The sequence below is a fragment of the Olea europaea genome, chromosome 10 (genome assembly GCF_002742605.1).
Source record: "Olea europaea var. sylvestris chromosome 10, O_europaea_v1, whole genome shotgun sequence".
Lineage (NCBI taxonomy): Eukaryota > Viridiplantae > Streptophyta > Magnoliopsida > Lamiales > Oleaceae > Olea > Olea europaea.
The window spans coordinates 1,223,131-1,246,650 of NC_036246.1; the positions used below are offsets into that span (position 1 = coordinate 1,223,131).

Consider the following 23,520-nt stretch of genomic DNA (forward strand, 5'->3'; position numbering starts at 1 on the left):
CCCCACCCCCATCCCCATCCCCACCCCCAAACCAAAAAAATAAAAAATAAAAAATGTGAACAATGATGTAAATTTTGGTTTCCTTTTTTATGCAAGTCAACTTTCCTATATTCATGATGACAGATGAACCTCATAAAAATAGCTAGTTATTGATTCTGAAAGAAATATTTTTGGAATGAGATTGTGTTCTTACTCCCTTGCACAATTCCATTCTAATCAAAAGACTGCATGCCCCTCCTGCGAAATAGGTTGCCGAGCGTCTCATATTTGCTTCCAAAGTGTTAGTCGTGTAGGGCGACAGCGCAGCGTACATTACTTAAAATTTTCTTAATGCGGACCATGGACACGTTAATAATGCACAATTAAAACCAAAATATTGCCATGATATATATTTGCTTGTAGGGTTGTTATACCCCTAATATAAATTTTGGGGAAATTTTCAACTGCGGTTTCAAATCTGTGCTTTTAGTAAATTTTACTTCAATCTTTAGTTTGTGCCATCATAGGTCCCAAACCTTTGAGATATTCGCAAATGCAATTCAAAATGATGGAAAACGTTGATTCCACCGCCAGTTGACCTCAAAATTTTTTAAAATGCAAATTTTGATCAATTTAAATTGGGACATTTTTGTCCAATTCTATTTCCCGCTTGTTCATTGTACTAAACGGTTCATTTCCCTCCTTTTAAAGGTATTCCATATTCTTCTCTTTCTTCCATTTATCTTAGATTATTTTCAGCATGAATATGGACAGTGATGTCTATAGATGCAGTGATCCTATGTAGATGAAAACCTCATGAACAAACTTGAACCCAAGAAGAAAATTTCTCACTTGCCCATGGCTTCTGGATGTTGATGGATATAATTAGGGTGGGGCAAAATTCTCGAATCGAATCGACAAAATCGGACTCAAATCGAGCCCAACTGAGCCGAGTTGTTCTTCTCAAGTTAAATATTTGAACGGGAATCTGAATCGAAAATCGATGGATTTGGTTCAATTTTCAGTTCTAGATGAAGAATCGAATAATTGAATCTCCGTAATTTCTAATTTATTTATTTTAAATAAGTCAAATTATTTTATTTTTTTCTAAATGAATTTGCTAACTAGTTAATTTAGCTTAAATCCAAAAATATGATTTTTCATATTTCTAATTTTTAGTCCAAATCCAACTTAATCAATTGACCTAAATTTTACGCAAATATGTTATTCAATGTAGTGCCGATTCTACTGTTTTTTAAAAAATAGAATTGAAACTCGACAACACCTTCTTAATTATTGTGAGCTCACTATCTTTCTCTTTCAATAATTTTAACAATCAAATCTATGAAGACCCAGCAAAGATTTTTAAAAGCTAAGATTGAACATGTGATTAGTTGAATTAATGTAGCTTCGTAAATACTAAAAAAAAATTAATTATAATACGAAATCTATGAATCGAATGAAACCCAACCAAATCAAATTGAACCGAATGGAATCGAACCCAAGCGGTTCCATAATTAAATTTAGACCCGACAATTTCATTTACTAAATACTCGAAAATTTTGGGCCCAATTCCGTTCTTGTTAGAATCCAACCAAATCGGATCACGGCCAGCCTTAGAAATAACTTCTTTAACTAGTATGACCCTCCAATGTGCGATAGATCGAAGGAGATAATCCCTGAATTTCTACGTGTTAGAAGAGAGGTAGAAGCTAAATTAAACACCCTACGTGCAAGAAGTCGTGGTTCATGGAGACCTGGATATTATGATTTGAATGTGAAATTTTTGTGAAAAGGGCATGTGCATAGATCTATGTTAAGCTTGTATTTTAGAAGATGGGTTTATGAGTTAGAAATCGAGTGTTGTCTATGGTCTTGTAACTTATTTTCCATTAAATAAGATATATTATCATTCAACAATGTTGCCCTAATTCTAATTTCTCACAGTTTCCTCCTCCCCCTAGGAGCAAATGCTTCAAAACGAAAGAAAAAAATCTATTCGAAAACTTGTTGTAGATGATGCATTACAAGTCTCCAACATTTTCAATTAAACATAGATAAATACCTAAACTTTTTACTATGTTGAAGCGTAGGTCCCAAAGCTTCGTATATGATTGCATAGCAAGTCCCAAACCTTTTAAATGAGTTGCATAATAGGTCCCAAACATTTTAAGGAGTTGAAGCTTATGTCCCAATCCTTGAGTCAGAATATCCATTTGGCTGTTTAGGTACCAATTCCAAATCCGTTTTACTTTCAAAACACGCATAACACAATGATCCAACAACAATCACCAATTAATGGCAGGAAGAATAATTTTTTCATTGGAATATTTACATTTTACCTCATAATTCATTTGTTCATCATACAAAAGCAATTCCAATTTTGTTCTACTAAATGTAGTCAAACAAAAAACTTCATCATACAAAAAGTTTGTTCAAAAGGATCAATATACAAAAAGCTATGTTCTTTTTTGTCCATCTTTCTTCTTCTTTGCTTGTGGATCATTGGGAGTAGAAGTCTTTCTCATATCTTTGCCTTGTGTTGAAGTTGGCACTGTATCCTGCTGTGTAGAGGCCTTTTTCTTTCCCTTGTCTTGTGATTGAGATGGCTGTGTATCTAGTTGTGTATATGCTTCAAAACATATTCTCTTATTATGGCCTATCCCACCACATTTTTACATGTCATTTTCATTCTAGTCCTTGCCATTTTGGTGTCTACATGTGGCTCTACTTGCGACCTTTTTCTCAACTTCTTTGATTTGCTTGCCTATTCTTTTTTATAGGTTGATTCAGAGGATATTTCCCCAGCTTTGGCCACAACTCAGGACCTGACATTGGTTGGACGACTGGGTTGTGGAACCTCAGGTAAGCTTCTTTGTTTTAGCATAAATCTACATAATAATATATGTCAATGTTTCTCGATAACGTACTAGACATTGCATGCACACAAGGTGTTCTAGTAAGTTGTCATTTTCTATATGCACATTCATGCTTCATCAAGTTCACTCTCTATCTCCTTCTATCCCGATCACTTATCTCAAACTTTTTACTTCCAGCATAGTTAGTGACACGACTCGTTCAGAATTATCCTAGTGGATTCGACACGAATTGTGCGTTAATGGTAGCTACCATTTAAATGCCGGACCCTCCACCAATACAATCTTGACTTACTGACTGTAACGAATTTTTAAAAGAATTTTGACAGAGTTTCCTCTGAAATATGGACTAAAATCATTCGTACAAAAATCAATTTTCTCAAATCTGTACATATAATTTAAAATAGGGTACATTAGCCCTTCAAACACAAACTATTCAAAATAAAGTGCACAAGAATGATAAAATAGGTTCCAATGTTGCTCAAATCAGTTACTATCTGATAAGAAAAAGTGTGACAAAATATATGAGCTTGTAACTCGATGAGTGAATATTTCACAAATATGTATATATTTTCCATTTATGCCAACTTTCTTAAAACTGGTATATAATAAAAATATCATCTTATAATACCATAAGCTAAAATCTTTATTCTTTAAACTAAATAAATTAAGTTCTGCAATCTGAAATATGATAAACTGTATATTATTGAAAATCACACCCAAAAGGTACTTGAAATAACCAAACTCATGTACCAATTAATCTCGATTTACATGAAAAGATTATTAAATTTTGAAATTTTGAAATTCAATAATTTTGATCATACGCACGCAGAGTTACCTAAAGACTATAATCTAGTCATACACTATGAAAATACATTCACAATAGTGCAAAGCGAGTAAAATAATCATAACTGATCATACATTATAAAAACACATTCACACTAGTATAGAGTGGGTAAAATAATCATATGGGGTCATACACTACGGAAACACATTCACACAAGAGCATATTAGAGCAAAATTACATGGGTACTTTATGATGGTTTTAAAAATAACTTTAGATATACTAAAATATTTAATACTCATATAACATGCTAATAAAATGATTTAACTAAACTATATTTAACTTTAAAAATAATTGATTGTAAAATTCATTTTATTCTAAAAATCATGCTATCAACTTAACTTATAAAATAAGTAACTTTAAATTTAATTAATATTTATTTATGAAAAATAAATTTTTTCCACTCACATAATACAAGCTCCCGCTTAGAATGGTTAGTAGGTTTTTTTAATCTCCTTGTCACCATTTGAAATATGATACAAGATAACCAATTTAACCACTATAAAATCAAAAAACCTTTTATCTCTAGTGATATAATACTTAAACTAAATTTCTCGATACTTGAATAAAATTTTCAAATCTTCCTTTAATTATTCGGAGCAAATTCTACTTTCTAGTCACTTTACTAATAACTAATTTATCAAAATAAGCTTCATCCAAAGCATAAAAATAATTATCATTCGATCTACTGAAAACTTACACAAACAACTCAACTAACCTAACTTTCGATTTGCTCCATAAACTCATGCTTTAGCTTGAATATTTCATCATCACAATCATTTCCACTAACAATACTTAATCAATAATCCCAAATAAGAATTTTAGGATTTGCTCAATAGATATTACTTACCTTGATATAAATATCATTCACCACTCAAAAAGATTGGCTTGAAATCATGCACTTTCCTTCATTCTGAAATTTAATCCAACAACTTAGAACCCTAGAAAATTTAACATCATATACACCATAAAATATCTACTTCTTTATCTCTTTAACGATTGAAATAATTGAACCCAAGTTTGAATAAATCAACACTTCCTTCTTTTCTTTCTCTTTTTCTTCCTTTCTTTCCCGATTTTTCTTTCTTTCTCTCTGCCCCTTTTTGCCCTCGGTTTCTATGTGTGTGTATCAAATTAAAAATGAAAACAATGGTTAAACAAAAGATTAAGCAAAAATTCTAATTCTTCCACTTATTGGGGTCCAAGTTTGTAGTGAAGACATATAAGATTGCAGTGAGCCACGCCCCTACATAACTTCCTGAAGTATTTCCCATACAATTAATTCCATTCATTTCATTTCAATTCACATATCCTTTAACTTGCAGATAGAGATGGCAAAAAGGCTCAAGGGCTCGAGCCGCTCGTGGCTCGACCAGCAAAAAGCTCGAGCCGGCTCGGCTCGAGGCTTGATCAACCGAGCCTAGGCTTGGGCGAGCCTGCGCTGGCCCATGTGGCTTGTGGGCCGGCTAAAAAAGAGAGAGAAAAGAGAAGTAAAGTAGCGTAAAATGCAGCTACCAGCTCGCCTTCTGAAAAAAAAAAGTAGAAAAAGGAAAAAAGAAAAAAACCGAGTCGGCTCAGCCCATCTTCAAAAAGCTCGAGTCGAGCACGAGTCTTGATTTTTGGCTCGCGAGCCGGTTTGGCTCAACCCATTGTCATCCCTACTTGAAGATTTGGAAGCATTTTAGAAGAGATACAGTGACTCAAATAATAGATTCAAGCATAGGAAATGAAAATGCTGATGAAGTCCTAAGAGTGGTTCAGATTGCTTTGCTGTGTACCCAAGAGTTGCCAGATATGCGTCCCACAATGATCCAAGTACTTGATCTGTTAACACGAAAGGATTTAGTATTGCCAATTCCATCAAAACCCCCCTTCACAGAGGAATTCTTGATCGATATATCCGTATTGGCTGCCTCTCAATCACATTACTCTTCTGCATCAGTGGATTCTTGTATATTCTATGACACGTAGAGTCGCCTCATTTCGTGGAAATTTTTTCCTTCAAGATCACAAGACACAAAATAAGTATTGCTCATGTAAGGCAAGGTGAGTATTGCTTTCGCTAACTTGGCTTGATTATCACACATATTCAATACATATTCAATACCTATTATGTGTGATAATCAGGCCACGTTAATTTAAATTTTTCTTTCTCCTATTTTTAATTACATAATCTTCAATAAAATAATATTTTCGTAAATTGTAAACTTCTCATTTTTTTATAATCATCAATTTTTTAAAAAGAAAAATACTATTCCTCCATTAAAAATCCAAATAATGAGGGCCAAACGGGTCAAAAGTGTTGCATGTGTATTTGTCATTGTTGAAAATGGCATGGTATTTATGATTTCGAGGTTAAATTCTTGAGGTTTTCGTAATCTCGTCTGTTAAAGCCATTCCTTCTAACTTTTCAATTAAAAATACAGAAACTTAAAAGTTGGAATACCTAACCTTTATGGCTTGTTTAAAGTCAACTTTCCACACCAATAAATTAAGCTCCCATTTATTTTCGATTCTTTCTTCATTAAAATAAAAAATATTATCATTAACTATTACATCAAATCATTATATTTGAATTTTTATCTTTTGTGTGGAACTCATAACAACTATATTTTTCATTCTCATTCTTCTATAAATGAGAAACAAACGGGGCGTGCATATTTAGTTCTAATTTTTCATTCAAAAAAATAATTTTTTGATCGTTACATTCCTAAATCAGCTATCATTTTTGACTTCTTGTCTCACTGGTGAAACTCACATTTCTCTTTAATGATCAAAAAATCAATTCTCATAATTACTACCGAACAAGCACTAAAATTAAAATTATACATTACACGAGTTCATCCGATGCAAATGATATGCTACAGAAAAAAATCAAAATTTGTCTCGGTATTAGTTTAAATTCAAAAATCTTCACAAAATTCTGAGTAGCTTATGTACAACAATCAATTCATAGGATGTCAAAACTATTTTTAACCATATATTCTCTAAAAATGTATTATTAAAAAATCCTTTTTTTTTTAATAATAAAAAATGTAGCTCAAACAAAAACACATTCTAATTCATCATAGACGGGAGTTTGGACAATATTCGTCGTACAACGAATAACGTAGTAAACAATTTTCTCATGTTTTGAATTTTGCCCCCTCTTTCGTGTCTAAATTTTCTCGTCTTCGCCTTTCCTGAATTTGAGACTACACTTTTGTGCTGGATTTACAGAAAGTTATATATGTTTTCAATATTCTGAAGCCGTTTCTTTTGAATTTTGAGGTTGTCCTATCATGAGATTGTGTGGTCTTCACCGTAAGCGCCACTCCCCCCACCCCTCACCCTTCTCAATTTCTATTTACAGAAAATAGAAGCTTCATTCTGCATTTTATTGTTGAATGATTCACAAAACTAATATAGCAACTTTCAAAAATGAGTACAATCATGTTTAAATTTTCAATATAATTGTAAAATTAATGTCAAAACCGTCTATAAATTCCTTTAAATTATCATGTGATCTTCAAAGGTCTAAACATATAAAACTATATTTTGTTTCTCTCATTTAGATAATGCCCAAAAAATTGGAATGGAAATTGAATTTAACTGTTCTTGGATCTGTAACTGTAATGAAACTCGACTATCGACTTCTCTCTTTCTCTCTCTCTCTTTTTTTTTTCTTTTATAAATGTTGGAGCCCACTTTTTATTGTATGGCTAATGAAAAACTAACTATGTCATCTCTCTTCGAGTAACGTTATTCATCATTTTACTAGCAATTTAGGTGACAATAAATCTCTAATTCGTTGATGCATTGAACGCTGAATTAGAAATCTCATTGTTATCTAAAATGTTGCATAATGAATAATAGATAAATAAGTGCTATCTAAATTGGTGGCGTTCCTAGCAAATAATAAATTTTTATTCTTTTCTGTAATACAGACATGTAACAGCGGGTAAAGAGTGAAAAATGGGAAATGATTGGTTTTTCTTTGTATATTACTTTGAGAAAGAGTCAAATTTCAGCTTAGAAGAGGGGCTGTAAGTGGGGGAGAAAATGGACATAGGAATTTCTTAAAGAGATGCACTGTACAAAACAAAATTTCACAGAAATTGTACAAACAATTCACGATAAGGGGTGGGTAAATTTTATGACAAATTTTTATCAAAACGTGGGAGCCACTACATGTGAGGTTTGGGGAGCATTTTGTGAGAATTTATTCCGTACAAATAGCTTTCTACAATTTTTTAATATTTTCAAGAAAGTGACTAATATCACCAAATATTCTTTGGACTTTTTGTCAACCGTACTTTTTTTTTCTCATATTTATTTTTAAATTTGGATAGCTTGCACAGCACAATGTGATTTAGGCAAAAGTTCAATTAAGCAGCGTGGGTTATTTGAAAGTTGTTAAAAATTGTGGGTCCAGGCAATTAAAATTAATTGTTGATTTTAAATTTAATCTTTTAATTTTGAATTATTTGAAGAACCACTTAATCTCATAATTATTTTTTGGGGACAGTACATTCTTGTATAGTCCCACCTAAGAATATGATAGGTCCCAAAAATAAACTTGATCTATAAATCACTTGTTTCATCCAACAAATTTTTAAATTTTTATAGTTTATTTAGCCACTGTTTGATTTTTAGTAGATTTTTAACAGAACTGATGAAATATGCGTTGAAACATTGTAAATTTCATGAAATATGTGATTAAAAATATATTTGATGAAAAAAAATAATTTTTAGAAAATGAGAATCAAACAAGAACTTAGTAAAGGTTACAGTGGACCGAGCTAAGTCGTCCACGAGCGAATCATTTTTCTAAAAAATAAAATAAGTCTAAAAATGAGTCAGCTAGTGTCCACTATCGATTTTATCTGTTTGTCACCCCTAATTTGGGGGTAAAATAAGACGGGATTAATGAAAAATTGCCATAAAATTGGTCGGTGCTAGTATTACCATTGCAATAAAAGTATCAAACACGGAATTCAAAATGGGAATAGAATAACATGCAATTTTACTGTTGGAACCAACTTTTTGACCGTACATATTTGAATCTACAATGATATTTCACTGGGTAGACCATAGAATTTGTAAAGCTACCAAATCTCCACAGAGAAAGGCCATGGTTTTCATTTCATTTTACATGCATTTGTCAAGCTCAAATTGTTCGTGTTTCAAATGGATCGTAATCTTCATGTTCTTGTACATGTTCGCATTATCTCAAGCTGATCCAAGGATTTCCGAAGCTGGGCTTTTCTGTGGCAAATCAAGGCCGCCTCCAAATGCCAGTTACATCCCACTGTTTGTTAAAGAAATGAGATTTCTTTCTCAACTCGTGACATCCCAGAATTGGGGTAGTTCTGCAATGAATAATAGTGCTATTTCGATTTATAGTTTAGCCCATTGCTATAGAGATTTATCACACGATGATTGTCTACAGTGCTACGCCGCAAGTCGAACCCTCCTCCCCCGCTGCCTTCCCGCCGTGAGTGGCCGTATATTTCTCGATGGGTGCTTTTTGCGGTACGATAATTACAGTTTTTTAGGAGAAACAGTAGACCCAAATTGGGATAAACGGAATTGTAACAGTTCAATTGATGATAATATAAATCAGATTCAGTTCACGCGATCGGAATTTAATAAAACTGTTGAGGATCTGATTCATAATGTTACAACAAGTGCAGCATTGAACGATGGTTACGCGGTGGCCGGCTTGAAGGGTGTTTATGGTTTGGCTGATTGTTGGAAAACTTTGAGCACAAATGGTTGCAGAGAGTGTTTGACGGCGGCGGGTAGGGAGGTGATGGAGTGTTTGCCCAGCCGGGAAGGCAGAGCAATGAACGCTGGTTGTTATTTGAGATATTCTACTAAGAAATTCTACTCTAATCATTCTGATACAACAAATCAGAGTTCCGGTAAGTTTGGTTTATTCTATAATTTTTTATAGGTGATTAAAATTCTCGTTTGATCGAATTCGAGTCGAGATTTAAATTACATAATTGTTTTTCATTTTTACTTCTTTTCTGGTTAAGTATATATCTCTCTCATACTTTTTGAGTATGTGAACTTGAAAGAGCCAAGTCTGTGACAACATTTGAGTGATCCGTGGTCAGATTTCTCAATTTTAAGGCTATTTTGCAGAAATGTTGAAGACGGGGACAGTTTTGGCAATTGTTTTGTCGGTATCGGCCTTCTCTATGCTCTCTGTATTTTGCGGTTATGCAGTCTACAGAAGATGGAATAAACGAAATCAAGGTATAATATCCATAATATTATAGTTTTCAGAATCGATTCAGTTTCAAATGGGAATGGTTCTAATTATGTTTAATGCGGGTTTTGTGCAGCAAGAAAAAATCTTGGCCTAATTTCATGTTCTTACAACAAGTCGAATTTGAATTTCAAATACGAAACTCTCGAGAAAGCAACAAACTATTTTGATCCTTCTAGAAAAGTAGGACAAGGAGGAGCCGGAGCTGTGTATCGAGGAACCCTAACAAATGGAAAGACTGTGGCCGTGAAAAGATTGTTTTTCAGCACTAGACAATGGGTTGATGAGTTCTTCAATGAGGTTAATCTCATCAGTGGAATTCAACATAAGAATCTTGTGAAGCTTTTGGGTTGTAGTATTGAAGGCCCCGAGAGCTTGCTCGTTTATGAATTTGTACCTAACAAGAGCCTTGAACAATACCTCTTTGGTAACTGTTTATTTCTTTTTTTACTTCATTTAAGGTACTCTCGGATTTGTTTTTCGTGTCTTCTTGATATTTTTCCATCATTGTTTCCGTTCAGATGACAAGAAGGTTAAGATTTTAAGTTGGAAGGAACGCTACGATATTATAGTCGGAACAGCAGAAGGTATTGCTTTTCTCCATGGAGGTTCAGAATATAGAATAATTCACCGGGACATTAAGACTAGCAATGTTCTTCTTGATGAGAATCTTAATCCCAAAATTGCGGATTTTGGACTAGCTCGAAGTTTTGCCGTTGATAGATCTCATCTTAGCACAGGAATTGCAGGCACATTGTAAGAAAAATTATTATGGCTTTCCTTTGAGATAACCATCCATTTTTTGGCATATTTGATAAGATGGATTAGACAATACTAGATAGCATTAAGAAAGAAAAAGAATCTTCATTATATTCTCGAGTTCGGTCCAACATGACATACCAAACATGTTCATAAAGATTTGCCAGTTTCAAATTTAATGTATGATTTCTCATGATACAGAGGGTATATGGCTCCCGAATACCTAGTAAAAGGACAACTCACGGAGAAGGCTGATGTTTACAGTTTCGGCGTGTTGGTTCTTGAAATGGTGTGCAATAGAAAAAGTAATGCTTTTGTCGATGACTCGGGTTCTCTCCTTCAATCGGTATTTTCCAAATTTTGTCATTACTGCATTAAATTTTTTAGTATAATACTTTTATTCAGTTTATTCGTTGGTCCATATTTGTCAATGTGGTATTTTTGCATATAGGTTTGGAAACTGTACAAGACAAATAGATTGACAGAATCCGTCGATCCTTCTTTAGAAGGCGATTTTCCAGAATGTGAAGCATGGAGAGTGCTAAAAATGGGGCTTTTGTGCACACAGGCTTCAGTTTCTTTAAGACCGTCCATGTCTGAGGTTGTCCAAATGCTTACTGATTTCGACTGTCAAATTCCCGAACCGAATCAACCACCATTTTTGAAAGCCAGCTTGCTTTCTGCAACCACTACTCGGTCATCCTACAGCATAAGCGGTTTGGCATCAAGTGCACAGACAAAATTTGAAGCATTTTACACCACCACAGAAACCTCTACTCAGAGTTCAGATGCACATCCCAGAAGTAAAGAACAGTCCCACCCCCACCCCCACCCCCATCCCCATCCCCACCCCCAAACCAAAAAAATAAAAAATAAAAAATGTGAACAATGATGTAAATTTTGGTTTCCTTTTTTATGCAAGTCAACTTTCCTATATTCATGATGACAGATGAACCTCATAAAAATAGCTAGTTATTGATTCTGAAAGAAATATTTTTGGAATGAGATTGTGTTCTTACTCCCTTGCACAATTCCATTCTAATCAAAAGACTGCATGCCCCTCCTGCGAAATAGGTTGCCGAGCGTCTCATATTTGCTTCCAAAGTGTTAGTCGTGTAGGGCGACAGCGCAGCGTACATTACTTAAAATTTTCTTAATGCGGACCATGGACACGTTAATAATGCACAATTAAAACCAAAATATTGCCATGATATATATTTGCTTGTAGGGTTGTTATACCCCTAATATAAATTTTGGGGAAATTTTCAACTGCGGTTTCAAATCTGTGCTTTTAGTAAATTTTACTTCAATCTTTAGTTTGTGCCATCATAGGTCCCAAACCTTTGAGATATTCGCAAATGCAATTCAAAATGATGGAAAACGTTGATTCCACCGCCAGTTGACCTCAAAATTTTTTAAAATGCAAATTTTGATCAATTTAAATTGGGACATTTTTGTCCAATTCTATTTCCCGCTTGTTCATTGTACTAAACGGTTCATTTCCCTCCTTTTAAAGGTATTCCATATTCTTCTCTTTCTTCCATTTATCTTAGATTATTTTCAGCATGAATATGGACAGTGATGTCTATAGATGCAGTGATCCTATGTAGATGAAAACCTCATGAACAAACTTGAACCCAAGAAGAAAATTTCTCACTTGCCCATGGCTTCTGGATGTTGATGGATATAATTAGGGTGGGGCAAAATTCTCGAATCGAATCGACAAAATCGGACTCAAATCGAGCCCAACTGAGCCGAGTTGTTCTTCTCAAGTTAAATATTTGAACGGGAATCTGAATCGAAAATCGATGGATTTGGTTCAATTTTCAGTTCTAGATGAAGAATCGAATAATTGAATCTCCGTAATTTCTAATTTATTTATTTTAAATAAGTCAAATTATTTTATTTTTTTCTAAATGAATTTGCTAACTAGTTAATTTAGCTTAAATCCAAAAATATGATTTTTCATATTTCTAATTTTTAGTCCAAATCCAACTTAATCAATTGACCTAAATTTTACGCAAATATGTTATTCAATGTAGTGCCGATTCTACTGTTTTTTAAAAAATAGAATTGAAACTCGACAGCACCCTCTTAATTATTGTGAGCTCACTATCTTTCTCTTTCAATAATTTTAACAATCAAATCTATGAAGACCCAGCAAAGATTTTTAAAAGCTAAGATTGAACATGTGATTAGTTGAATTAATGTAGCTTCGTAAATACTAAAAAAAAATTAATTATAATACGAAATCTATGAATCGAATGAAACCCAACCAAATCAAATTGAACCGAATGGAATCGAACCCAAGCGGTTCCATAATTAAATTTAGACCCGACAATTTCATTTACTAAATACTCGAAAATTTTGGGCCCAATTCCGTTCTTGTTAGAATCCAACCGAATCGGATCACGGCCAGCCTTAGAAATAACTTCTTTAACTAGTATGACCCTCCAATGTGCGATAGATCGAAGGAGATAATCCCTGAATTTCTACGTGTTAGAAGAGAGGTAGAAGCTAAATTAAACACCCTACGTGCAAGAAGTCGTGGTTCATGGAGACCTGGATATTATGATTTGAATGTGAAATTTTTGTGAAAAGGGCATGTGCATAGATCTATGTTAAGCTTGTATTTTAGAAGATGGGTTTATGAGTTAGAAATCGAGTGTTGTCTATGGTCTTGTAACTTATTTTCCATTAAATAAGATATATTATCATTCAACAATGTTGCCCTAATTCTAATTTCTCACAGTTTCCTCCTCCCCCTAGGAGCAAATGCTTCAAAACGAAAGAAAAAAATCTATTCGAAAACTTGTTGTAGATGATGCATTACAAGTCTCCAACATTTTCAATTAAACATAGATAAATACCTAAACTTTTTACTATGTTGAAGCGTAGGTCCCAAAGCTTCGTATATGATTGCATAGCAAGTCCCAAACCTTTTAAATGAGTTGCATAATAGGTCCCAAACATTTTAAGGAGTTGAAGCTTATGTCCCAATCCTTGAGTCAGAATATCCATTTGGCTGTTTAGGTACCAATTCCAAATCCGTTTTACTTTCAAAACACGCATAACACAATGATCCAACAACAATCACCAATTAATGGCAGGAAGAATAATTTTTTCATTGGAATATTTACATTTTACCTCATAATTCATTTGTTCATCATACAAAAGCAATTCCAATTTTGTTCTACTAAATGTAGTCAAACAAAAAACTTCATCATACAAAAAGTTTGTTCAAAAGGATCAATATACAAAAAGCTATGTTCTTTTTTGTCCATCTTTCTTCTTCTTTGCTTGTGGATCATTGGGAGTAGAAGTCTTTCTCATATCTTTGCCTTGTGTTGAAGTTGGCACTGTATCCTGCTGTGTAGAGGCCTTTTTCTTTCCCTTGTCTTGTGATTGAGATGGCTGTGTATCTAGTTGTGTATATGCTTCAAAACATATTCTCTTATTATGGCCTATCCCACCACATTTTTACATGTCATTTTCATTCTAGTCCTTGCCATTTTGGTGTCTACATGTGGCTCTACTTGCGACCTTTTTCTCAACTTCTTTGATTTGCTTGCCTATTCTTTTTTATAGGTTGATTCAGAGGATATTTCCCCAGCTTTGGCCACAACTCAGGACCTGACATTGGTTGGACGACTGGGTTGTGGAACCTCAGGTAAGCTTCTTTGTTTTAGCATAAATCTACATAATAATATATGTCAATGTTTCTCGATAACGTACTAGACATTGCATGCACACAAGGTGTTCTAGTAAGTTGTCATTTTCTATATGCACATTCATGCTTCATCAAGTTCACTCTCTATCTCCTTCTATCCCGATCACTTATCTCAAACTTTTTACTTCCAGCATAGTTAGTGACACGACTCGTTCAGAATTATCCTAGTGGATTCGACACGAATTGTGCGTTAATGGTAGCTACCATTTAAATGCCGGACCCTCCACCAATACAATCTTGACTTACTGACTGTAACGAATTTTTAAAAGAATTTTGACAGAGTTTCCTCTGAAATATGGACTAAAATCATTCGTACAAAAATCAATTTTCTCAAATCTGTACATATAATTTAAAATAGGGTACATTAGCCCTTCAAACACAAACTATTCAAAATAAAGTGCACAAGAATGATAAAATAGGTTCCAATGTTGCTCAAATCAGTTACTATCTGATAAGAAAAAGTGTGACAAAATATATGAGCTTGTAACTCGATGAGTGAATATTTCACAAATATGTATATATTTTCCATTTATGCCAACTTTCTTAAAACTGGTATATAATAAAAATATCATCTTATAATACCATAAGCTAAAATCTTTATTCTTTAAACTAAATAAATTAAGGTCTGCAATCTGAAATATGATAAACTGTATATTATTGAAAATCACACCCAAAAGGTACTTGAAATAACCAAACTCATGTACCAATTAATCTCGATATACATGAAAAGATTATTAAATTTTGAAATTTTGAAATTCAATAATTTTGATCATACGCACGCAGAGTTACCTAAAGACTATAATCTAGTCATACACTATGAAAATACATTCACAATAGTGCAAAGCGAGTAAAATAATCATAACTGATCATACATTATAAAAACACATTCACACTAGTATAGAGTGGGTAAAATAATCATATGGGGTCATACACTACGGAAACACATTCACACAAGAGCATATTAGAGCAAAATTACATGGGTACTTTATGATGGTTTTAAAAATAACTTTAGATATACTAAAATATTTAATACTCATATAACATGCTAATAAAATGATTTAACTAAACTATATTTAACTTTAAAAATAATTGATTGTAAAATTCATTTTATTCTAAAAATCATGCTATCAACTTAACTTATAAAATAAGTAACTTTAAATTTAATTAATATTTATTTATGAAAAATAAATTTTTTCCACTCACATAATACAAGCTCCCGCTTAGAATGGTTAGTAGGTTTTTTTAATCTCCTTGTCACCATTTGAAATATGATACAAGATAACCAATTTAACCACTATAAAATCAAAAAACCTTTTATCTCTAGTGATATAATACTTAAACTAAATTTCTCGATACTTGAATAAAATTTTCAAATCTTCCTTTAATTATTCGGAGCAAATTCTACTTTCTAGTCACTTTACTAATAACTAATTTATCAAAATAAGCTTCATCCAAAGCATAAAAATAATTATCATTCGATCTACTGAAAACTTACACAAACAACTCAACTAACCTAACTTTCGATTTGCTCCATAAACTCATGCTTTAGCTTGAATATTTCATCATCACAATCATTTCCACTAACAATACTTAATCAATAATCCCAAATAAGAATTTTAGGATTTGCTCAATAGATATTACTTACCTTGATATAAATATCATTCACCACTCAAAAAGATTGGCTTGAAATCATGCACTTTCCTTCATTCTGAAATTTAATCCAACAACTTAGAACCCTAGAAAATTTAACATCATATACACCATAAAATATCTACTTCTTTATCTCTTTAACGATTGAAATAATTGAACCCAAGTTTGAATAAATCAACACTTCCTTCTTTTCTTTCTCTTTTTCTTCCTTTCTTTCCCGATTTTTCTTTCTTTCTCTCTGCCCCTTTTTGCCCTCGGTTTCTATGTGTGTGTATCAAATTAAAAATGAAAACAATGGTTAAACAAAAGATTAAGCAAAAATTCTAATTCTTCCACTTATTGGGGTCCAAGTTTGTAGTGAAGACATATAAGATTGCAGTGAGCCACGCCCCTACATAACTTCCTGAAGTATTTCCCATACAATTAATTCCATTCATTTCATTTCAATTCACATATCCTTTAACTTGCAGATAGAGATGGCAAAAAGGCTCAAGGGCTCGAGCCGCTCGTGGCTCGACCAGCAAAAAGCTCGAGCCGGCTCGGCTCGAGGCTTGATCAACCGAGCCTAGGCTTGGGCGAGCCTGCGCTGGCCCATGTGGCTTGTGGGCCGGCTAAAAAAGAGAGAGAAAAGAGAAGTAAAGTAGCGTAAAATGCAGCTACCAGCTCGCCTTCTGAAAAAAAAAAGTAGAAAAAGGAAAAAAGAAAAAAACCGAGTCGGCTCAGCCCATCTTCAAAAAGCTCGAGTCGAGCACGAGTCTTGATTTTTGGCTCGCGAGCCGGTTTGGCTCAACCCATTGTCATCCCTACTTGAAGATTTGGAAGCATTTTAGAAGAGATACAGTGACTCAAATAATAGATTCAAGCATAGGAAATGAAAATGCTGATGAAGTCCTAAGAGTGGTTCAGATTGCTTTGCTGTGTACCCAAGAGTTGCCAGATATGCGTCCCACAATGATCCAAGTACTTGATCTGTTAACACGAAAGGATTTAGTATTGCCAATTCCATCAAAACCCCCCTTCACAGAGGAATTCTTGATCGATATATCCGTATTGGCTGCCTCTCAATCACATTACTCTTCTGCATCAGTGGATTCTTGTATATTCTATGACACGTAGAGTCGCCTCATTTCGTGGAAATTTTTTCCTTCAAGATCACAAGACACAAAATAAGTATTGCTCATGTAAGGCAAGGTGAGTATTGCTTTCGCTAACTTGGCTTGATTATCACACATATTCAATACATATTCAATACCTATTATGTGTGATAATCAGGCCACGTTAATTTAAATTTTTCTTTCTCCTATTTTTAATTACATAATCTTCAATAAAATAATATTTTCGTAAATTGTAAACTTCTCATTTTTTTATAATCATCAATTTTTTAAAAAGAAAAATACTATTCCTCCATTAAAAATCCAAATAATGAGGGCCAAACGGGTCAAAAGTGTTGCATGTGTATTTGTCATTGTTGAAAATGGCATGGTATTTATGATTTCGAGGTTAAATTCTTGAGGTTTTCGTAATCTCGTCTGTTAAAGCCATTCCTTCTAACTTTTCAATTAAAAATACAGAAACTTAAAAGTTGGAATACCTAACCTTTATGGCTTGTTTAAAGTCAACTTTCCACACCAATAAATTAAGCTCCCATTTATTTTCGATTCTTTCTTCATTAAAATAAAAAATATTATCATTAACTATTACATCAAATCATTATATTTGAATTTTTATCTTTTGTGTGGAACTCATAACAACTATATTTTTCATTCTCATTCTTCTATAAATGAGAAACAAACGGGGCGTGCATATTTAGTTCTAATTTTTCATTCAAAAAAATAATTTTTTGATCGTTACATTCCTAAATCAGCTATCATTTTTGACTTCTTGTCTCACAGGTGAAACTCACATTTCTCTTTAACGGTCAAAAAATCAATTTTCATAATTACTACCGAACAAGCCCTAAAATTAAAATTATACATTACATGAGTTCATCCGATGCAAATGATATGTTACAAAGAAAAATCAAAATTTGTCTCGGTATCAGTTTAAATTAAAAAATCTTCACAAAATTCTGAGTAGCTTATGTACAACAATCAATTCATAGGATGTCAAAACTATTTTTAACCATATATTCACTAAAAAAGTATTATTAAAAAATCCTTTTTTTTTAAATAAAAAATGTAGCTCAAACAAAAACGCATTCTAATTCATCATAGACGGGAGTTTGGACAATATTCAACGCACAACGAATAACGTAGTAAACAATTTTCTCATGTTTTGAATTTTGCCCCCTCTTTCGTGTCTAAATTTTCTCGTCTTCGCCTTTCCTGAATTTGAGACTACACTTTTGTGCTGGATTTACAGAAAGTTATATATGTTTTCAATATTCTGAAGCCGTTTCTTTTGAATTTTGAGGTTGTCCTATCATGAGATTGTGTGGTCTTCACCGTAAGCGCCACTCCCCCCACCCCTCACCCTTCTCAATTTCTATTTACAGAAAATAGAAGCTTCATTCTGCATTTTATTGTTGAATGATTCACAAAACTAATATAGCAACTTTCAAAAATGAGTACAATCATGTTTAAATTTTCAATATAATTGTAAAATTAATGTCAAAACCGTCTATAAATTCCTTTAAATTATCATGTGATCTTCAAAGGTCTAAACATATAAAACTATATTTTGTTTCTCTCATTTAGATAATGCCCAAAAAATTGGAATGGAAATTGAATTTAACTGTTCTTGGATCTGTAACTGTAATGAAACTCGACTATCGACTTCTCTCTTTCTCTCTCTCTCTTTTTTTTTTCTTTTATAAATGTTGGAGCCCACTTTTTATTGTATGGCTAATGAAAAACTAACTATGTCATCTCTCTTCGAGTAACGTTATTCATCATTTTACTAGCAATTTAGGTGACAATAAATCTCTAATTCGTTGATGCATTGAACGCTGAATTAGAAATCTCATTGTTATCTAAAATGTTGCATAATGAATAATAGATAAATAAGTGCTATCTAAATTGGTGGCGTTCCTAGCAAATAATAAATTTTTATTCTTTTCTGTAATACAGACATGTAACAGCGGGTAAAGAGTGAAAAATGGGAAATGATTGGTTTTTCTTTGTATATTACTTTGAGAAAGAGTCAAATTTCAGCTTAGAAGAGGGGCTGTAAGTGGGGGAGAAAATGGACATAGGAATTTCTTAAAGAGATGCACTGTACAAAACAAAATTTCACAGAAATTGTACAAACAATTCACGATAAGGGGTGGGTAAATTTTATGACAAATTTTTATCAAAACGTGGGAGCCACTACATGTGAGGTTTGGGGAGCATTTTGTGAGAATTTATTCCGTACAAATAGCTTTCTACAATTTTTTAATATTTTCAAGAAAGTGACTAATATCACCAAATATTCTTTGGACTTTTTGTCAACCGTACTTTTTTTTTCTCATATTTATTTTTAAATTTGGATAGCTTGCACAGCACAATGTGATTTAGGCAAAAGTTCAATTAAGCAGCGTGGGTTATTTGAAAGTTGTTAAAAATTGTGGGTCCAGGCAATTAAAATTAATTGTTGATTTTAAATTTAATCTTTTAATTTTGAATTATTTGAAGAACCACTTAATCTCATAATTATTTTTTGGGGACAGTACATTCTTGTATAGTCCCACCTAAGAATATGATAGGTCCCAAAAATAAACTTGATCTATAAATCACTTGTTTCATCCAACAAATTTTTAAATTTTTATAGTTTATTTAGCCACTGTTTGATTTTTAGTAGATTTTTAACAGAACTGATGAAATATGCGTTGAAACATTGTAAATTTCATGAAATATGTGATTAAAAATATATTTGATGAAAAAAAATAATTTTTAGAAAATGAGAATCAAACAAGAACTTAGTAAAGGTTACAGTGGACCGAGCTAAGTCGTCCACGAGCGAATCATTTTTCTAAAAAATAAAATGAGTCTAAAAATGAGTCAGCTAGTGTCCACTATCGATTTGATCTGTTTGTCACCCCTAATTTGGGGGTAAAATAAGACGGGATTAATGAAAAATTGCCATAAAATTGGTCGGTGCTAGTATTACCATTGCAATAAAAGTATCAAACACGGAATTCAAAATGGGAATAGAATAACATGCAATTTTACTGTTGGAACCAACTTTTTGACCGTACATATTTGAATCTACAATAATATTTCACTGGGTAGACCATAGAATTTGTAAAGCTACCAAATCTCCACAGAGAAAGGCCATGGTTTTCATTTCATTTTACATGCATTTGTCAAGCTCAAATTGTTCGTGTTTCAAATGGATCGTAATCTTCATGTTCTTGTACATGTTCGCATTATCTCAAGCTGATCCAAGGATTTCCGAAGCTGGGCTTTTCTGTGGCAAATCAAGGCCGCCTCCAAATGCCAGTTACATCCCACTGTTTGTTAAAGAAATGAGATTTCTTTCTCAACTCGTGACATCCCAGAATTGGGGTAGTTCTGCAATGAATAATAGTGCTATTTCGATTTATAGTTTAGCCCATTGCTATAGAGATTTATCACACGATGATTGTCTACAGTGCTACGCCGCAAGTCGAACCCTCCTCCCCCGCTGCCTTCCCGCCGTGAGTGGCCGTATATTTCTCGATGGGTGCTTTTTGCGGTACGATAATTACAGTTTTTTAGGAGAAACAGTAGACCCAAATTGGGATAAACGGAATTGTAACAGTTCAATTGATGATAATATAAATCAGATTCAGTTCACGCGATCGGAATTTAATAAAACTGTTGAGGATCTGATTCATAATGTTACAACAAGTGCAGCATTGAACGATGGTTACGCGGTGGCCGGCTTGAAGGGTGTTTATGGTTTGGCTGATTGTTGGAAAACTTTGAGCACAAATGGTTGCAGAGAGTGTTTGACGGCGGCGGGTAGGGAGGTGATGGAGTGTTTGCCCAGCCGGGAAGGCAGAGCAATGAACGCTGGTTGTTATTTGAGATATTCTACTAAGAAATTCTACTCTAATCATTCTGATACAACAAATCAGAGTTCCGGTAAGTTTGGTTTATTCTATAATTTTTTATAGGTGATTAAAATTCTCGTTTGATCGAATTCGAGTCGAGATTTAAATTACATAATTGTTTTTCATTTTTACTTCTTTTCTGGTTAAGTATATATCTCTCTCATACTTTTTGAGTATGTGAACTTGAAAGAGCCAAGTCTGTGACAACATTTGAGTGATCCGTGGTCAGATTTCTCAATTTTAAGGCTATTTTGCAGAAATGTTGAAGACGGGGACAGTTTTGGCAATTGTTTTGTCGGTATCGGCCTTCTCTATGCTCTCTGTATTTTGCGGTTATGCAGTCTACAGAAGATGGAATAAACGAAATCAAGGTATAATATCCATAATATTATAGTTTTCAGAATCGATTCAGTTTCAAATGGGAATGGTTCTAATTATGTTTAATGCGGGTTTTGTGCAGCAAGAAAAAATCTTGGCCTAATTTCATGTTCTTACAACAAGTCGAATTTGAATTTCAAATACGAAACTCTCGAGAAAGCAACAAACTATTTTGATCCTTCTAGAAAAGTAGGACAAGGAGGAGCCGGAGCTGTGTATCGAGGAACCCTAACAAATGGAAAGACTGTGGCCGTGAAAAGATTGTTTTTCAGCACTAGACAATGGGTTGATGAGTTCTTCAATGAGGTTAATCTCATCAGTGGAATTCAACATAAGAATCTTGTGAAGCTTTTGGGTTGTAGTATTGAAGGCCCCGAGAGCTTGCTCGTTTATGAATTTGTACCTAACAAGAGCCTTGAACAATACCTCTTTGGTAACTGTTTATTTCTTTTTTTACTTCATTTAAGGTACTCTCGGATTTGTTTTTCGTGTCTTCTTGATATTTTTCCATCATTGTTTCCGTTCAGATGACAAGAAGGTTAAGATTTTAAGTTGGAAGGAACGCTACGATATTATAGTCGGAACAGCAGAAGGTATTGCTTTTCTCCATGGAGGTTCAGAATATAGAATAATTCACCGGGACATTAAGACTAGCAATGTTCTTCTTGATGAGAATCTTAATCCCAAAATTGCGGATTTTGGACTAGCTCGAAGTTTTGCCGTTGATAGATCTCATCTTAGCACAGGAATTGCAGGCACATTGTAAGAAAAATTATTATGGCTTTCCTTTGAGATAACCATCCATTTTTTGGCATATTTGATAAGATGGATTAGACAATACTAGATAGCATTAAGAAAGAAAAAGAATCTTCATTATATTCTCGAGTTCGGTCCAACATGACATACCAAACATGTTCATAAAGATTTGCCAGTTTCAAATTTAATGTATGATTTCTCATGATACAGAGGGTATATGGCTCCCGAATACCTAGTAAAAGGACAACTCACGGAGAAGGCTGATGTTTACAGTTTCGGCGTGTTGGTTCTTGAAATGGTGTGCAATAGAAAAAGTAATGCTTTTGTCGATGACTCGGGTTCTCTCCTTCAATCGGTATTTTCCAAATTTTGTCATTACTGCATTAATTTTTTTAGTATAATACTTTTATTCAGTTTATTCGTTGGTCCATATTTGTCAATGTGGTATTTTTGCATATAGGTTTGGAAACTGTACAAGACAAATAGATTGACAGAATCCGTCGATCCTTCTTTAGAAGGCGATTTTCCAGAATGTGAAGCATGGAGAGTGCTAAAAATGGGGCTTTTGTGCACACAGGCTTCAGTTTCTTTAAGACCGTCCATGTCTGAGGTTGTCCAAATGCTTACTGATTTCGACTGTCAAATTCCCGAACCGAATCAACCACCATTTTTGAAAGCCAGCCTGCTTTCTGCAACCACCACTCAGTCATCCTACAGCATAAACGGTTTGGCATCAAATGCACAGACAAGATTTGACGCATTTTACACCTCCACAGAAACCTCTACTCAGAGTTCAGATGCACATCCCAGAAGTAAAGAACAGAGTAAAATATAGGAACCCGAGTTTTTTATATCAAGTGAAACACCAGCACAGCACAAAAATCGAACATACACATCCGACGAATGCTGCCTAGACAGCCACGAATAAGGAAATACAAGGGCAAGTTTTTGTACACTTTGTTAGTATGGTACAGAAGCTCGACTCTGTAGAGAGTCTAGATACCCCGCGAATGTGTTATAAACGTGCTCATGATCTACAGTATAGTATGAGGGATAAGTTTTGAAATACAGAAATTGCTTGTCAAATTGAAAAACGAGTACCTATGTCTAGTCCTGCTTTTTTGCCAAGAGGCAATCTTTTCTACTGGGGTTGCTTTGATTTTTATAATATATTGTGACATGCCATCATGACATCAAAGAACGAAATATTTTCCATCAATTTGTATTTTTTTTGCTATAAAGTTGAATTTTTCATTGATTGGATTTCAATAA

At 33.6% G+C, this 23,520-nt stretch overlaps 2 protein-coding genes across 2 annotated transcripts; both read left to right on the forward strand.

The window, feature by feature from the left end:
• The first annotated feature begins 8,775 nt into the window (after nucleotides 1-8,775).
• Nucleotides 8,776-10,718, forward strand: LOC111400795 (cysteine-rich receptor-like protein kinase 42). Its single transcript, XM_023028196.1, has 4 exons — nucleotides 8,776-9,605; nucleotides 9,832-9,945; nucleotides 10,035-10,385; nucleotides 10,480-10,718. The coding sequence occupies exons 1-4, from the start codon at nucleotides 8,813-8,815 to the stop codon at nucleotides 10,716-10,718; spliced, it is 1,497 nt and encodes a 498-aa protein (XP_022883964.1). The 5' UTR covers nucleotides 8,776-8,812.
• Nucleotides 10,719-20,291: 9,573 nt separating this feature from the next.
• On the forward strand, nucleotides 20,292-23,506 carry LOC111400796 (cysteine-rich receptor-like protein kinase 42). The gene is made up of 6 exons (XM_023028197.1): nucleotides 20,292-21,145; nucleotides 21,372-21,485; nucleotides 21,575-21,925; nucleotides 22,020-22,254; nucleotides 22,459-22,603; nucleotides 22,709-23,506. The coding sequence occupies exons 1-6, from the start codon at nucleotides 20,353-20,355 to the stop codon at nucleotides 23,081-23,083; spliced, it is 2,013 nt and encodes a 670-aa protein (XP_022883965.1). The 5' UTR covers nucleotides 20,292-20,352; the 3' UTR covers nucleotides 23,084-23,506.
• Nucleotides 23,507-23,520: the final 14 nt, after the last annotated feature.

What these genes read in the sequence shown, in the direction of transcription:
- LOC111400795 (XM_023028196.1), top strand. Translation starts at nt 8,813, where the DNA reads ATGGTTTTCATTTCATTTTACATGCATTTGTCAAGCTCAAATTGTTCG. An exon ending in TACAACAAATCAGAGTTCCG is followed by an intron (nt 9,606 to 9,831) that starts GTAAGTTTGGTT and finishes GCTATTTTGCAG; the next exon opens with AAATGTTGAAGACGGGGACA. An exon ending in CCTTGAACAATACCTCTTTG is followed by an intron (nt 10,386 to 10,479) that starts GTAACTGTTTAT and finishes GTTTCCGTTCAG; the next exon opens with ATGACAAGAAGGTTAAGATT.
- LOC111400796 (XM_023028197.1), top strand. Translation starts at nt 20,353, where the DNA reads ATGGTTTTCATTTCATTTTACATGCATTTGTCAAGCTCAAATTGTTCG. An exon ending in TACAACAAATCAGAGTTCCG is followed by an intron (nt 21,146 to 21,371) that starts GTAAGTTTGGTT and finishes GCTATTTTGCAG; the next exon opens with AAATGTTGAAGACGGGGACA. An exon ending in CGGGTTCTCTCCTTCAATCG is followed by an intron (nt 22,604 to 22,708) that starts GTATTTTCCAAA and finishes TTTTGCATATAG; the next exon opens with GTTTGGAAACTGTACAAGAC.